General features: G+C 40.7%; 1 protein-coding gene across 4 annotated transcripts in view; it reads left to right on the forward strand.

Annotated features, from left to right (window-relative positions):
• ZCCHC2 (zinc finger CCHC-type containing 2) overlaps window positions 1–16,982 on the forward strand; it is a 63,109-nt gene that overhangs the window by 30,557 nt on the left and 15,570 nt on the right. For all 4 annotated transcript variants that reach the window (XR_006210221.1, XM_042963198.1, XM_042963200.1 and 1 more), the window contains exons 6-11: window positions 7,812–7,906; window positions 10,304–10,387; window positions 11,843–11,900; window positions 14,197–14,332; window positions 15,267–15,331; window positions 15,703–15,797. Coding sequence is in view for 3 of the 4 variants with exons in the window: in XM_042963198.1 (XP_042819132.1) it covers window positions 7,812–7,906; window positions 10,304–10,387; window positions 11,843–11,900; window positions 14,197–14,332; window positions 15,267–15,331; window positions 15,703–15,797 (533 nt within the window). In the remaining variant the exon portion in view is untranslated. The remainder of the gene's footprint in view (window positions 1–7,811; window positions 7,907–10,303; window positions 10,388–11,842; window positions 11,901–14,196; window positions 14,333–15,266; window positions 15,332–15,702; window positions 15,798–16,982) is intronic.

Consider the following 16,982-nt stretch of genomic DNA (forward strand, 5'->3'; position numbering starts at 1 on the left):
AGTATTAGTGGCGATAGTCTGTGCTCTATTTTTCATCCCATGACTTATTTATTTTATAACTGGAAGTTTGTACCTGTTAGTCCCCTTTGCCTATTTCACCCATCCCTCTACCCCCTCCCCTTGGTAACCACCAGTTTGTTCTCTGTATGTGAGCCCGTTTCTGTTGGTTTGTTCATTGGTTTTTTAGATTCCACATATAAGTGAAATCGTATGGTATTTGTCTTTTTCAGGCTTACTTCACTTAATATAATACCCTCTAGGTGCATCCATGTTGTCCCAAATGGCAAGATGGCATTCTCTTTTAATGGCTGAGTAATATTCCATTCTGTATACCACATCTTCTTTATTCATCTATTGATGGGCACTTAGGTTGCCTCCATGTCTTGGCTATTTTCAATAAGGCTGCAGTAAATACAGGGCTGCATGTATCTCTTCAAATTAGTGTTCTCATTTTCTTTGGCTAAATATCCAGAAGTGGTATTACTGGATTGTATGATATTTGTATTTTTAATATTTTAAGACACTTTCATACTGTTTTCCATTACTCTTTTCCATAATGGCTGCACCAATTTACATTCCCACCAACAGTGCATAAGGGTTCCCTTTTCTCCACATTCTCACTAACACTTGTTATTCTTGTCTTTGTGATACTAGCCGTTCTGACTGGCATAGGATGATATCATTGGGTTTTGATTTGCATTTCCCTGGTGATTAGTGATATTGAACACCTTTTCATGTGTCTGTTGGCCATCAGTGTGTTTTCTTTGGCAAACATATGCTCAGGTCCTCTGCCCATTTTTAAGCAGATTATTTGTGGGTTTTTTGGTGTTGAGTTTTCTTTATATGTTTTGGTTACTAGCCCCTTATTGGATATATCATTTGCAAATTTCTTCACCCATTCAGTAGGGTTGCCTTTTCATTTTGTTAATGATTGCTTTTGCTGTGTGTAAGCTTTATTTTTTAAGTTTATTTTGAGAAAGAGAGAGAGAGAGAGCGTGCGCGTGCACGCACGGGGAAGGGGCAGAGAGAGAATCTCAAGCAGGCTCCACACCAGTAGTGCTGAGCCTGATGAGATCATTACCTCAGCTGAAACCAAGAATCAGATGCTTAACCAACTGAGCCATCCAGGTGCCCCTGTGCAAAAGCTTTTTGTTTTGATGTAGTCCCAATAGTTTATTCTTGCTTTTGTTTCCCTTGCCTGAGGAGACCGATCCAGACAAATATTACTAAGGCCAGCGTCCAAGAGTTTACTGTCTATGTTTCCTTTTAGAAGTTTTATGGTTTCCTATCTCACATTTAGATCTTTAATCCATTTTGAGTTTATTACACGCAAATTTTTGTGTATGGCTTAAGAAAATGGTACAGTTTCATTCTTTTGCACAAAGCTGTGCAGTTTCCCAGTACCATTTATTGAAGAGACTGTCTTTTTCCTGTTGTGTGTTCTTGTGTCCCTTGTCATAAATTAATTGCCCTTAAAAGTGTGAGTTTATTTATGGGTTCTGTATTCTGTTCCATTGAACTGTGCATCTGTGTTACCATACTGTTTTGATTACTGGAGCTTTGTAATGTAGTTTGAAATCTGGGATTGTGATACTTCTAGCTTTATTCATCTTTCTCAAGTTTGCCTAGGCTGTTTGGGGTTTTTGTTGGTTCCATGTGTTTTAGTGGGATTTGTTTTAGTTCTATGAAAAATACTATTGGATATAGGATTACATTGAATCTGTAGATTGCTTTGGGAAGTATAGACATTTTAACAATATTCTTCTAATCAGTAAGCATGGACTATCTATCTTCCCATTTATTTGTGTCGTCTCAGTGTCTTACAGTTTTCAGCGTACAGGTTTTTCACCTTACGTGAGTTTCTGTTCAACCTGTTGAATATGCAAAGATCCAAAAGTTTGGTAGGTACTCTTGGCCAGTTACATAAACTGGTAAAACTTCTATGGAAAGCCGTTTGGCGAAATCACAACTTAAGTGCAGATAACTTTTGACGACTTCCACTTCTTGTAATGTATCGTACAAGTATATTCCCACTGTATGCAAAGATGAGTGTTTCAGGATGTTTACTGTTGTAATATTTGACTACAAAAGACTAGAAACAGCTAGATGTTGATGGAGACTTGGTTAACTCATGGGACATTCATTCACTGGAATACCGTGTGGCCTTATTGAAAAAGAACAATGGAGAGCAAGAGCAAGGTGAGAACAGCTAGTAGAATGTCGCCGTTTTAAAGGATATGTACATGTTTGTGTGCAAAGATTATCTCTGAAAAATAAGCAATAAAGTAGCAGAGAGGCTTGCATCTAGGGAAGAAGAGGGGCTCTGGCAATAGGAATGAGACTGGCTGGTCACTTGGTAACCTTTGAGTTTGGGCCACATATATTCACTTATTTAAAAAAGCTTGAGGGGCGCCTGGGTGGCGCAGTCGGTTAAGCGTCCGACTTCAGCCAGGTCACGATCTCGCGGTCCGTGAGTTCGAGCCCCGCGTCAGGCTCTGGGCTGATGGCTCGGAGCCTGGAGCCTGTTTCCGATTCTGTGTCTCCCTCTCTCTCTGCCCCTCCCCTGTTCATGCTCTGTCTCTCTCTGTCCCAAAAATAAAAATAAAAAACGTTGAAAAAATAAAAAAAATAAAAAAATAAAAAAGCTTGAGGCTATCCATCTTTTGAAACACGATCAGTGTACTTTTTGTGTATGTGATAGTTTCTCTTATTGTTCCTTTCATCAGTTTGGATTTATATTGTTAAACCAAGTGAAGTCAGGATCTAAATCTATTTTTCTTTCCAAACAGTGAATTGATTCTTTCCTATATTACTGATTTCCTTCATTCTTAGGTATGTAACCTGTTCATGGATTTTTCCTTGCGACAATCTCATTCTTGTTCCAGGATCACTTTTTAATTATTAGAATTTTATAGTTTGTTCGTAGCTGATAGATCTGGTTTTCCTCCCCCGGTACTATTTCTGAAATACTCTCCCACGTTCTCAGGTATTTATTATTCAGCTTAATCTGTTACTTTAAAACTTAATGCATGTGTGCTCTGGGAGCTATGCTAAACTATGGTTCAAGTCTCAGGAATATGAGTGTCTAGGTTCTTTGTAGGACTTGACTTTTAAAGAGTGATCATCAGTTCCTGTCCTCTTTTCCCCCCGCCCCTCCTGAACAAGAAAGTCATAAAGCCACTCAGTGGAACAGAGCAAGGCAGTCAGCAGCAGTGGTTTTAGGGGGTGTGCCCTAATGGACTAGCAAAGGGACCCCAAGTGGAAGGAGGAGTCATTCAGTCATGGGGATGGTGCTGAGAGGCTGGCACAGTGTGTCAGAGGGCGTGCACCTGAGAGGCGGCTGGCAGGGCATTCGGGCTCTGCTGGCGTCAGGAGGGCACGTACACGGGAGGTGGGTAGGGCAACAGTGGGAAAGCATTACCACGGGGAGTTGACCTAATTAGTATGTTAAGAATAGTGAGGACCAAGTGTCTCTCTGTTGGAGAAGGGAGTTACACTATAGAGAAGAAGAAAACTAGAATGAACCCTGGAGTGTCTGATTGGAATTAAAGATATTGGGTGTATCATGATTTGGGGTATACATAGGAAGATACAGAAATACGGTTGTGTGTGTACACATATATTCCCTGGCTCAGTTTATTGAAAGGGTTCTGGGGGCACCTGGGTGGCTCGACAGTTAAGCATCTGGCTCAGGTCATGATCTCCCTGTTTGTAGGTTCAAGCCCCACCCACGTCGGTCTCTGTGCCGACAGTGTGGAGCCTGCTTGGTTTTCTCTCTCTCCCTATCTCTGCCCCTCCCCAACTCGTGACTCCTTTGTGCTCCTCTCACAGTAAATAAATAAACATATAAAAAGAAGAAAGGAAAGAAAGAAAGGGTCTGGAAGCAGCCGTAGCCTGTAGCAGTGGGAATACCTGGTGTCCCGAGCTTGACTTACGATACCATTCTCCACCAGGGAGCACAACTAGGGCTCCTTGGAGAAAAAGCCGATTGCAGGGCCAGGGCAGGAAAAGTACAAGATGAGCCTCTTGTACCCAAAAGCAAGGAAGTGCTCAAAGAATTAAGTGGTTTGGTCAAAAGGACACAGAAGCCAGTTTGAAGGGGCTCCTAGTGGTCAGATCTGGAGCAAATCGAACATCTAAATAAATAAAACAGTAATATTGAATAAAATAGGAAACCATGAGTCCGTGTTAATGTAAATAATAAATGAATAGATTGAACATTTGAGGATATTTACAGTATCAAAGTCCTTTCCCACAAAATAATGCTTATTATTCATAAAGGGAGGAAGAGTGGCTTTAGAGTGGAGAAACCTGACAGATACCACTTTAATCCCTAACTTGAACTTGATGAGTGAGGGGGTCAGTCAGAATTAGCACACAGTAGGCTGTAGCAAAAGAACACAGCCTAGCCCTGTTACATTCCTGCTGTGAGGAAACATCAGACAGACCCACATCGGGACCATTCCACAAACTACAGGGCCTGACCTCTTAACACCATGATGAGCTGTGGTGGCAGCTGGGCCTTTGTGGTGAAAAGGACACTTAGGAATTAGCTGGCAGAACTTAAATGGGGTCTGAGGATTAGGTATTAACTTTTCAGTGTTAGTGTCCTGATATGATTGCAGTAGGGATGTCTTTGTAGGAAATGCTAATGTCTTGCCGGGTGTTGGGGTGTCAGGAGTTATTTATGGTTCAGAAATAGATGTTTTACCATATTTGCAACTTTTCTATAAGGTGGAGATTTTCAGAGGAGAAAAACTACGAAGGAGCCACTTTTAGAAATTTGGCTCGTGGCCAAGATGACAATTAAGAAGTGTATGTTTGACTCCTTATTACAGCTTTTAGGGTTCTCCTCAGTGATAATCACAGAGGCGTGTGTGTGTGTGTGTGTGTGTGTGTGTAAGTCCTTTATAAAGGTGCTATTGAAGCTGTTCGTGTAGAATGTAAAGGAAGGTGTGATGCCAAAAGTCTCAAATTGCCCTTTCTCCAAATTTGGTCACTAGAAATAACCTTCATTAAAAATCTTACATAACTTTTCAGAAATTTTCTGTGCACGTACATAACTTTGATTTTATGTATTTGTGTATATTTCCTACACTGTGCAAATTGAATTATCCTATACAGACTTTTCTGCCACTTAATCTTTTCATTAAATATACATACATGTACACATTAGTACATGTAAAAAGACTGCTGCCTTTTTATTTGCTACATAATCCATTTTTAGTTGTATCATAACTAATCATTATGTTTTATGGCCATTTGGAGTCTGAATATTTTTAAACTGCTACAACCAGTATTACAGGGAATGTCCACATATGTTTCTTAACACATTTGATACATTTATCTGTAAGAGAAATTTCTAGAATTGAAGTTGGTCATAAGTTATACATTTTTTAATAAGTGATGTTTCTAAATTCTAAGGAGGTAGCAACGTTGTACACCCCAGAAGCCTTCCTTATGTTTGTATCTCTACAACCACACAGCAGACATACACTCTCAATCTCTCATCTTTGCTAGTCTCAGAGAGGAAGACTTTCTCATTTTAGTCTGTAGTTGAGTCTGTATTTAGTCCGTATGTGCACTTTCTTGTGAATGGTTTTTTCAGTCCTCCCCACTTTTTATTGGTCTTGCTGATTTGTAAGAGTTATTTGTTAAAGGACCCGTTTGTTGCTACTTCTTGACCGTGTAGACAGTTTAATTTTTTTTAGATAGTCAGATTTATCAATCTTTTCTCTAATGGTTTCAGAGTTTTATATCCTGCTTGGAAAGATTTTCCTCTTCAAAAATTTTATTTTTAAAAATGGCTTATTGTCTAATATTTCCCTTAAAAATGTTTTGATTTCTGTGGCTAGCTTGTGGTCTCAACAGCATTATTGATAGGCTGTCAGGGCACCTCATTCTCAGTTTGTGAATTTGTGAATTTTAGATTAGGATGATTATCATTCATGTGATTTAAGAAAGGTAGCGATGATAAAGGAAGGGGGGATTGTAAGTGAGAAATAGGAAATGAGTTTATAAGAGAAGTAGAGATTGGGTTGGCACAGGACACTGCATAAATACCATTCCAGCTACACTGTATGTTAGGAAAATGAAAACATGCCACTGAAATGTACACTGGGATTGGGTAATTTGTCGTGTCCGTATATAATCTTGTTTTTCTAATTTAATATGTTAGCTTCTAGCCAGTTAGATTTGGAAACAAACGTAGGTGTAATTGCTGTCTTGTGGTTATGCGTTGCTGAACCTTGACTTCAGTCTGTATTCTGACTTCAAGCCTGTGCCTTTCTCTCCGGTTTGGCTTAAATGTACAGCACCGTGTTCCCACAGCAGACATGCGGTTGATTTTTGGACTGGTAGTCGGTGTCCAAGCTGTCTCTCGGGACTCAAGTCTTGAATTAAAGGTGTGTCTGTCTGTCTTTGGACCATTTGGTTTGTGAAAGTAAATGGGTCATAGGTTCTACCACTGCCCTCGGGTCTTGGTCCCCAGTCTCAAGTAATGTGTGCAGAGCTGGGGATTTAGATCAGCTCCTCACTTCGTTTGTCTTCCATCTCTTCATTTCTCGTTTGTCTTCCTATTGAATATTTATTTCCACATCTGCATACCAAGAAGCAGTTTTGCCTAATGTACAAGGTGACTTTGGTCTGCAAGGGTCATCTCTTGGTAAGGTATTTAATGACTTGACACTTAATCTGAATGACAGGTCAGGAACCTTGGGGAGAAATTTAAGAATTTTAAATGAGTATTTAAAGTGTTCAAAAGTAACGGAAGTGGATTTGTACGTTGAGTAGGGTGACGGCTTTGTGTGCTGCGTGAGTGTCATAACCTTGATGAACTAGTAGCATTCCCTCTGAGGAAAATGACGTTCGAAGGCTAAGTAACTTATTTAGAGTAGATCAGCTTTTATGTGGTAGAGCTGCTATCCAGATCCTTGAGGAAACTTTCCATTAGTTTCTGTGATGTAACTATACCCCTTATTGCAAGGTCCCTTTTATAGAGAAGACTTGAGTTTGAATCTTTTAATTACGCTAGTAAAAGGTGAGGAAAGCTGATTTTCAAAGATAACAGCTTAGAATCATGGGAAGGATACACAGTGGAGTGAATCATCAGCTAGTCAGGCCTTGGGATGTAGTAATACTTGTTTGACCAGACACTGCGTTCCATAGTTTCCAGGACTCCTAGCACCCCAGCTCTTAGGTTCAGAGTGTGGGAAGGCTCCTCCATGTACAGCCGTGTGATGAAAAGGAACGCCTGTGAAGAAGAGTAAAGGAATTGCAGTTCTTATCTGGCAGAAAGATAGCTATTGGACCACTTGGACAAAAGGCTGAAGTAACTTTTTTTTTTTTATTGCCAGAAGTGAAACCAGGCCACTAGATTATAGAAAATTAAAAAGAAGCCCATTTACCAGATTTTTGCAAATAAGTTTAACTTTTATTCACTTCTTCCTATGGGAAATACATTAGAAAATAATATTCTTTTCCTCAGAAAAAAGTATTTTTTGTTTGTTTATTTTGAGAGAGCGCATGCACACGTGCAAGCAGGGGAGGGGCAGAGAGGGGGAGAGAGAATCCCAAGCAGGCCCTGCACTGTCAGCTTAGAGCACTTGGGGCTCGAACTCACGAACCGTGAGATCATAACCTGAGCCAAAACCAAGAGTCGGACGCTTAACCGAGTGAGCTACCCAAGCGCCCCCGATATACTTATAATGCCTGAATTAAACCGCCACATAAATTTGCCTTACAGTCTAAACTGAGACTCTTGTGGGTTTATATTACGTGAAATTAACACCTCTCTTTTCTTTTATGTGCAGGCAGCTATTTTCAACTTCATCCCAAGCTTTTCTACAGAGTCAGAAAGTGCACAGCTTCTTTCAGTCCATATCACCAGACCCTCTGCACAGCCTCAGTAAGCGTCTTCTCCTCTCTAGAAATCGGATGTGTTCTTGCTTAGCGTTCCTGTTTCACTGTGCTGCCTTGTATGGGGCTGGCAGTTGAGGAATAGCGGCCTACGATTAAGAAACGTGTAGTTTTCAGTGAAATTGACGCTGCAGTTTTACAGAAAATAGCGTGTCAAAGCTAAAGTCACAAAACAGACTGATTGCAAGGGAAAGGCCAGCTGTCTCCATCTCGTGGACATACTGGGTCCTCCAGGGCCTTGTCACACCTGGTGTACAGGCTGCGGAGGTGCTGCCCTGCCGGGCACGGGGGGTGTCACCTCTTAGAATCTGCCTTTCCTCCCGGGTCCCGTGTTCCCGTGTTCCCGTAGTGACCTCCGCAGCCTCCCTGGCTGGAAACCGGGCGTTACTCTTTCCACTTTTCCTCTTCACATTCAGTCATTTACAGGCCAAGCCACGCCGGACAGGGGGTGCCTTCCTTTCTGCCCCTCCTTACCAGTCCGTTGTGGGCTGTTAAGCCTTTCTTCCATGCACACCTTGCACAAAGCCTCCTCACTCATGTCTCCAGTTCTGGTTTCTCACTTGACTTTAACCTACTCCAGGATTACCTCAGGGATCAGTTGGTTAATCCCCTCTTCAAAACCTTGAAAGTTTGGTTTGAAATTCAAGCCCTGCCCTGAGCCTCCTTGTGCCTCATTGCTAGTCTCTCAGGCTCTGGCTGCTTGAAGGCTTGGCATCTACTCAGTATACCTGCCATTTCCTGTCCCAGTGTCTTGGCTCATTCTGCACCTGAACTTTTAAATGTCCTTCCTTTTGGCACAGCCTGTTAAAATCACACCTGTTTTAAGACCCAACTGAAATATTACCTCCTGAAGATTTCCCCCATTTTTTTCCTTCTGTTCCTATAAGTTGCTTTTGCCCTCGTGTTTCATCCTTCCTCACAGTCAGCCTTATGTGTGCTTCTATGCACATCTATCTCAACTGCCTTTTTAAACAAATATTTTGCCAGGAACATTGATGTGGGCTTTAGGAGAATGTGCTAACTTAAAGCACAGCCATTATGGCAAGTGGCTGTTTATTTTTTTAACCTTTCCTTCTGCTATCTACAAAGTCCTATTTTCTTGTACCTAAAGAGGAAAGAAAATGCATATTTGCTCATTTTGAGGTGGAATAAAGAGAATTTAGAAAAAGTAATATGATTGGATATGATAACGGATTAACCTTTAAAGTTTCTCTCTCTCTCTCTTGTGTGTGTGTGGGGGTGGTGAGGGTGGGAGATTCTTGATGACTAGTTGATGAGACGAGATGAGTGACTCCACGGTTAAATTTCTGTCTGAACAGTGACAGTAGCTGGTTGTTTTTTAAGGAGAATCCTAATCACCCTGGAGCTGTATAGATCTAACAGTCAGTGCTTTCTTCTGCTTGAACCGAGTGGAAGTACTTTTTAAGGAATATCTATAAATAGCGTTTGTTTAACACATGCCGAAAACACAAAGTTAAACTTTTAATTCCGATTTTAACAGGCGACCCAGGAAAACTGGCCCAAGTGAGTAGCGCATATATAAATAAGAGAAAACTCATCACGAGAGCTTTACAGTATTTAAATTACATGCATGGTGCTAAAGGGAGTAGTACATTGGAAGACCTCAAATTGTTGCAAAATTAAAATGTATTAAAGGACATGTTTTGGGAGTGTGGAAAATGTGGTCAGGATGTCCACATTGTTTCACCAGGGAACACACTGTTGTCAAAGTTCATTTGCACTTTTTTGAAAAAAATGACAGCTCTACCTTTTGTCCCCAGGGGTAGACAGTAGTACTTAGTCTGTGTCCTGACACTTGAGAAAACAAATGTTAACTCCTAGATGACTTCAGCATATCGCGCTCTGGAACCCCACCAGTCTGCACCTTACCTGAGGACTAGTCCAGGGCTTTCAGAATGTGCCCCGTGGGCCACTGCTCTGTAATAGAATAGAAACTCACGGCGGACACTTGAGAGGCTTTATAGCAGTTGGACATTGCCACACCTGCTTATATTTTATAAAAGGAATGCTTCACAACACATTAGAAATTTGCAAAGCCTTCCCACACCACCGATGTCTGAGAAGCACTAATCTAGCGCATCCCCTCCTATTGCGCGTGAGCCCCTGGGGCTGGCGGAGGTGAAGCCCCTTGCTCCAGACCTGTGGTTTTCATGGGGAGAGCAGGCTCCCTGATTCAGGGTCCCCGCTCCCAGTCCAGTGTTCTGTGCTGTGTCACCTTGGTGTTGTAAAGGTCCTAACTAGTAGAAATGTTGTCTTTACCACTGACTCACCACTCTCCTCTTCTTGGGACAGAAGGAATCCTTCTGTGTGTTTTCTTTATTACCTTTTTCCTAAAAAGTTAATTGGTACTGAATACTTCCTGCAGATAACTTACAGTCCTCTCTGAAGACTTCTAAAATATTAGAACACTTAAAGGAAGACAGCTCAGAAGCTTCAAGTCAAGAAGAAGGTAAGTGTGGATTCACTGGAATAAGTCATTTTGCCTGATATAGGCACAAGGATAGGCAGACCATTAGAACAGATTAAGGAGCCAAGAAACAGACATATGGAAACTTGGAATGTGACAGGTGGCATTATAAATAAGTGAGGAAAAAATAGACTATTCAATAAATGATGTTGGCTGGCTTTCCAGTTGAAAAAATATTATATAATTAGATCCCTACTTACATCATGCACAAAAATTTCAAGTAAGTAACAAAAGATAAGTACATATAAACTTAATGTAGTATATAAAATGTAAAACTGAACTTTTAGATGTTAATAACCTGGGACAAGAAGGCTTTCTTGACAAAGCAGAACGTGACCATGGTGGAGATCTTTTTTCTAAAATAGAACTGAGCTTGTAACCAAAAAACAGGCAGTTAGAAGATATTTACAGGCTATTCACAGTTGAAGAAAGACTATATCCAGACAATAGAAATATTCGTCCAAAAACTCAGAGCATCAGTCTAATTGACAGTAAGGACAAAAGATAAAGATAGTTAATTCATGGAAGAGGAAATGTGAATGGCAATGAGGCAGTGTTTAGCCTCACGAGTAGTCTGAAAAATGCACACTGTAAAAACGAGATATCATTTCATGCTCCCCGAATTGGTAAAACATTTTCAAGTCTGACATTACCAGGAGTATGAAGTAATGGGAGCTCTGATCCGCTGCGGATGGGAACATAAATTGGTACAACTCATTTGGACAGAAATTTGACACTGTGTAGTGAGGTTGGAAGTAATTAATTTCATGCCACCGCCCAGCACTTCTGCTGCTATGAAAATTGTCCGTGTGTTCAGGGGATGGAGACTGAAGTCCTCACAGCAGCCTTGTGTGTAATAGCAAATACCTGGGTGTCACCCGGGTGCGGTGAATCTTAATAAAAACACGCAGTAGAATACTTCAGCTAGTTTATCTCTGTAGAGGGAGGAAGTCAAGTGGAATGGAGAAAGGCCTTCGGATGTTTCTGTGATACATTTTGTTTCTTAATGAAAAGAGGCAAACATAGTTGACCCTTGAACAACAGAGCGGTAAGGGGCGCTGCCCCCCTTGCGGTCGAAAATCCATGTATAACTTCTGACTCCCCCAAAACGTAACTGTACTAGCCTGCTGTTTGATCAGAAGCCTTACCAAAAATGTAAACAGTTAACACATAGTTTGTATTTTAGATGTATCATGACACTGTATTATAATAAAGTAAGCGAGACAAAAGAAAATGTTAAGAAAATCGTTTACATTACAGTAGTACTGTAGCCGGTTTTTGAAAAGTTGCCCCTTTAAAGAGTTTTCTGTGAAAAGTGCTTAGAAGCGTTCTGCATGGTCTGGTGAGCCTGTCACCGTCACATAAATTAGTTGCGTCATCCCCTTGGATTTTTGGCAGCAACATTTGGTATAATAATTGTTTCTTCCTCTACCGTAGATGTGTTACAGCACACCATCATCCACAAGAAACACACCGGCAAGAGTCCCCTTGTGAAGTACGTATCTAATTCCTAAAACAATGTCTTTGTACGTTTGGAATTCACTGTGTCACATTTACTTTAATCACTGAGACGTTTGCCTAGAAGTCTGCTGTTTTACTGTTTGCTTGTTATTTGTCCAGCCTTTTCTGTGTCATCTTCCTTTTCTTTCCTTTCTTGCTGTAAGGCGGTTTTATTCTGTTTTTCCGTTCTGTTAACTTTGAGAGTTAGGTAATGTTTTCGATTCTTCTAGTGGTAACGAGGGGTCATGAGATTGTATTCTGCATCTTGGACTCTCTAAGGTCTGGTACTAATGGTGCTTGCAGCACTTCCCCTGTGAGGACCTTTATTCGCTGTTATTTCACTTACCCCTCCCACCTTACAAATTGTGGTTGTCCTGTACGTTATTTTCCCTGTAGTTTAGATCTTGTGAAACCTACCTTCACCTGTCACTTGGATTCTGCCGTTCCACTGCCTTCATTCTTTCCCATGTGTCTTAGCGTCCGTCCATGATTGTTTCCTTCCTGCTGAAGGACTGCAGTAGTTCCTGTAGCTCTGTCTGCCATTGATGCATTTACTTTGTTTTTACCTGGGGAAAAAAAAAATGTTTATTTTGCCTGCACTTTTCCTGGATGTAGGATTCTAGGTTGGCAGTGACTTTCTGCAAGTGCTTTGAAAGTCAAGTTTTTACTGTCTTCCTGTTTAATGCCTTTGGTCCCTCGCATGATAGCCTCAGCCCGGCTCTAGGACCCTCTGCAAGTTTCCCCTGTCCCACCCAAGCTGTAAGACTTTCCACCTTCTGCCTCGGGGCCCTGGCTGATTCTGGGGACCTGGTTGGCACTCAGACCAGCATAGTCCAGAAATGCAAGTTAATTTGCCCAGGGGGTCAGCACTCAACTGATGGGGGGGCTCCAGCTTCCTGTCCTTTGGATAGATAATTCTGGGAGGTCCCAGCTGGTTTGAGCCTCTGTTGTTATGTTGGCAACCTCAGTAATGGACCCTTACAAGTTGGTTTTTCCTCTTTTCCTCTTTCATTCTGCACACTTTTTGTTTTGCTTCCTGAGCTCGCCTCCCCTATCAACCATGCCACCCCAGAGTCTCCTTCTGGGGAGAACTAACAAAGACAGCTGGCATTCATTGTTTCAGCCTTGTTGCTCTTTGGAAGTGGATGTGCTTTTCACAGCCTGATTGCTTTTTAAGATTTTCTCATCTGGTTTTGAGCACTTTTCTAAGATACTGTTTGTGGCTGTCTTTGAATGAATTTCACTTCTTAAGCCTGAAGCCTGATACCTTTTGATTTTAGAGAAGACCAGGCCACTACCTTTTCAGATACTGCTTCCACCTGATTCTGTTGTTTTCTCTTCTGAGACCTGGGGTACTTCGTGTGTTAGACTTTCCACCAGGCCCTGTGTGTCTCCTAAGCTTTTCTGTGTTCTCTGTATTTTCTTCTTCTCCAGCTTCAGTCTAGTTTCTTCTGGCCAAAGTTCCTCCTTACTGACTTTGTGTGTCTGCTTCTATCCATTGAGTTCTTTAATTTTTTTTTTTTTAATGTTTATTCCTTTTTGAGAGACAGAGCATAAGCAGGGGAGGGTCAGAGAGAGAGGGAGACACAGAATCGGAAGCAGGCTCCAGGCTCTGAGCTGTCAGCATAGAGCCTGATGCGGGGCTCGAACTCAAGAACCATGAAATCATGACCTGAGCTGAAGTCGGACACTCAACCGACTGAGCCACCCAGGCACCCCACTATCCGTTGAGTTCTTAATTTCAGTTTCTTTTACAGTTCCAGAATTTAAGTGTGGTTCTTGTTTGTATTTCTCGGGACCTTCCCCAAATTTCCCATCTTCTTGTAGTCACCTATTAAACACTGTTATTTTAAAGGCCATGTCCAGTAACTTCTGTCTCTGGATTCTCTTGGAGTCTGTTTCCGATGTCTGTTTCTTGTGTTTTTCAGTCACATTGCCCTGTCCTTTGACATGCCTTAGATATACACAGTACTTAGCTATCCTCTCAAGATCGGGGTCACACTCCAGCTGTGAGTGGCACAAGGTGACCATATATAGTGTCTGAAGACAACTTGCACTTGTTACTAATTTCCTTAGAGACAGGTGTTATTTATTAGATAAGATAGCTGTGTGATAATTTATTCTCATAGTATCCTTTTTTTTCTTAGAGATATCACTAGGCATTCTTTAAAAAACATACACACACGTACATACACTGAACAAAGGGTTACTATAGCTTCTTCATTATATGAGACAGTATAGGTTTGAGTACTGAGGACAGATTTTCACACCTTACAAACTTCTTCTGATAGCACCATTGGTACAAGTTGTTCTCCGTTGGATGGGCTCACCGTGCAATATTCTGAACAGAACGGAATTGTGGATTGGAGAAAGCAGAGCTGCCCCGCCGTTCAGCACCCGGAGCACTGTGTGGCCTTAGCTGACCAGGTATTGGAGGGTTTTGTTCTTGTCTCCATGCATTGCTGCTCTACAAGAGTTGAGTTCTCTTAAGTATTATTATGTCAGATAGTATAGCTGTTAGACTTTCAACTTAATTGGAATACATGGTCTAAACTCTTCTGACACCTAAAAAAATATCTTGAGATTGCCTTTATTGCCCAGAAAAGGAGTACATTTTAATGCGAATCTTATAATGTTTATTCTAACTAGGGATACATCAAATGGTTCTGCCAGATTTTTTGCTTTTGGAAGAATTATTCACATTTCAGTCACTATCTTGCTGTTGGTGTTGTGAATTTTGAGCCTGACCGTCCCTCATGAGAAGTTGGATGTAATGTAATGTAATTAGGAAATTACATTGTAATTTAGGAATGTAATTACGAAATATTTGCTTTCTCCAGAGTTGGTGTAATCAGAGCGCAGAATGCTCGCAAGCACCGTAGATGCAGGGGAAGGCTTACTGGTGAGGCTATGGAGAGAGCCACCTTCTTTTCAGAAAATATATTTGTTAACTGATGTTTATTTCTGGTCAGCACTCAGCTCCAAATGTTAACCTTTACTGGAATGTGGTTTTACAAACGAAATGTTTTGAGAAGTTGTATGTTACCTTAGTCATACTTAATGGCCTGTTTTCAGAGTCTATTCAGTTATACCTTTACTCTCTCTACTTCAGCGCCTACACCTTTTCTTCTTAAAGTCGATAAAACTGTTGTACTTCAGAAGAACACTGTTGAACGTGTAAGCAAATGCCAGTTACTTGTATGTTTTATTTTGTGCTCAGAAGAAAGAATACGGGGCCATTTGAAAAGCAAAATTCAAAAATAGGTATTTTTCTTAGATTAATGTTTGATAGGAGAATAGAAGGATATCTACATGAGTGTGGGTTAGTTTTAGTCTGATTTCTTTTTATTCTTTCCATTAGCATTCAACTGAAAAACGAAGCTTATCTTCAATAAATAAGAAGAAAGGAAAGCCACAAATAGAAAAGTAGGTTCAATTTAATGTTTCCAGTAATAGGAATTGGTAAGAAAGGCAACATGTAGGCTTTGACTATGGGCATGTTTTGTTTATATAGAATAAATAGTATTTTCATTACATTTTTATTTCTAGGCCTGATTTTTTTAATTCAAAATAGTCAGCAAATGCAGATGATCAAAATAAAGCTATTGTCAAAATATATTCAGTTTGGAGGGGCAAAACTCTCCGAACTGTACTCTAAAGGGCGAATCTTGCATTTAGATTATACCTTACTAAAAATTTTGTTACTATAAAAAACAGAATTTTAGTAATACTATCTATTGTGTTCTCTAGAGAGCCTTATAAAAAAAATGTCAGTAACATGTATATTTTGGGTTTAGGGAGAAAATTAAGAAAACTGACAACAGATTGAATAGTAGAATAAATGGTATCAGACTCTCAACTTCCCAGCATGCCCATGGTGGTTCTGTGAAAGGTAAGAAAGTTTGTTTTTCTTTCAAATACCCATCACCTACATGTATTTGGCATGATACCTGTTTTAGTAGCTGTTGAGCTGTGGTGTCAGATCCTGAAATTATACTGTTAACCTTGCACGGACGGGAATAGCAGTTTCTGAATTAAACCATTCTGAAGTATTAATGGAACTGATTTAGGAAGTCGGAAGCAGCCATAGAGGCGAACCTTTCCTTTGCCACAGTTGTGCTTCCCCACCGTTTCCTTCCTCCGCAGGCCACGGGCTCCTCACTTGTCCACTTCTCGAGCCTGTCCCTGCTCCAGAGCACAGGTCCGAGCAGCTGGGGGATCCTTTCAGCCCTCATGGAAGCCTGTCCCTGTCCTTGTGTAAAGTCGTTTTTAGAATCTTGTTGACGTTTTCATGTTTTAATGACTGTCCTCTGTGGGCTTTTACGGAGTTCTAGGGGAATGCAGACACTCAGATTTTTATTGTACTAGATTTGTATAGTTTCCATTTACCTGCTTTTAAGTCTTCTTCATTTTCAGGTTTTGTATTCATTTGAGAAGTGTCCTTTCTGCTGGTTCATTAATAACTTTTCTGTGTTACGTGTACCATTAATAGCAAAGACAAAAGAGAATAAAAGGCCCTAGACCCCTAGGAGTATGTTTTGTTCATGTGTGTACCTCCCACATTTGTTGATTGGACTGATTTCACAAATTAAGGATTTTTTTTTAATTTAAATTCTGTGCAAGTATTAGTACATTCACTTGTGATGATACAACATAAATAACCAGAATATATATATTTTTTAATGGAGTGTGTTTTTAAACCAGGTACTTATTCACAGAGATTGAATATTGATACAGGAAATACGGTTACATTTTTCCTCTAAAATCAGCTGGCCAACTTACTGAATTAACTAACTGAACTGTCCTTGGGGAAAAAATGACATGGGAGAAAAAACACGTCGTTTATGAGTATATTGTAACACTTAACTATCTCTGAGGTTTCCTGTGGTGGTGGTGGCAGCTAAAAGGAGGAGGAAAAAAGCTAAAATAAGAATGGCAAAAGGTATCTGTCGGCGGATGGTTGAAAATTACTTGTGGCAGATCTCCCTGTCTCTGTTCTTCCTCCTTCCAGCTCACTTCCTGCACTGCCCGCATATTTATCTCCTAGGTCACATCCTAAATCGGATCATTCCCCAGT

Source organism: Panthera tigris, chromosome D3, assembly GCF_018350195.1.
Source record: "Panthera tigris isolate Pti1 chromosome D3, P.tigris_Pti1_mat1.1, whole genome shotgun sequence".
Classification (NCBI taxonomy): Eukaryota; Metazoa; Chordata; class Mammalia; order Carnivora; family Felidae; genus Panthera; species Panthera tigris.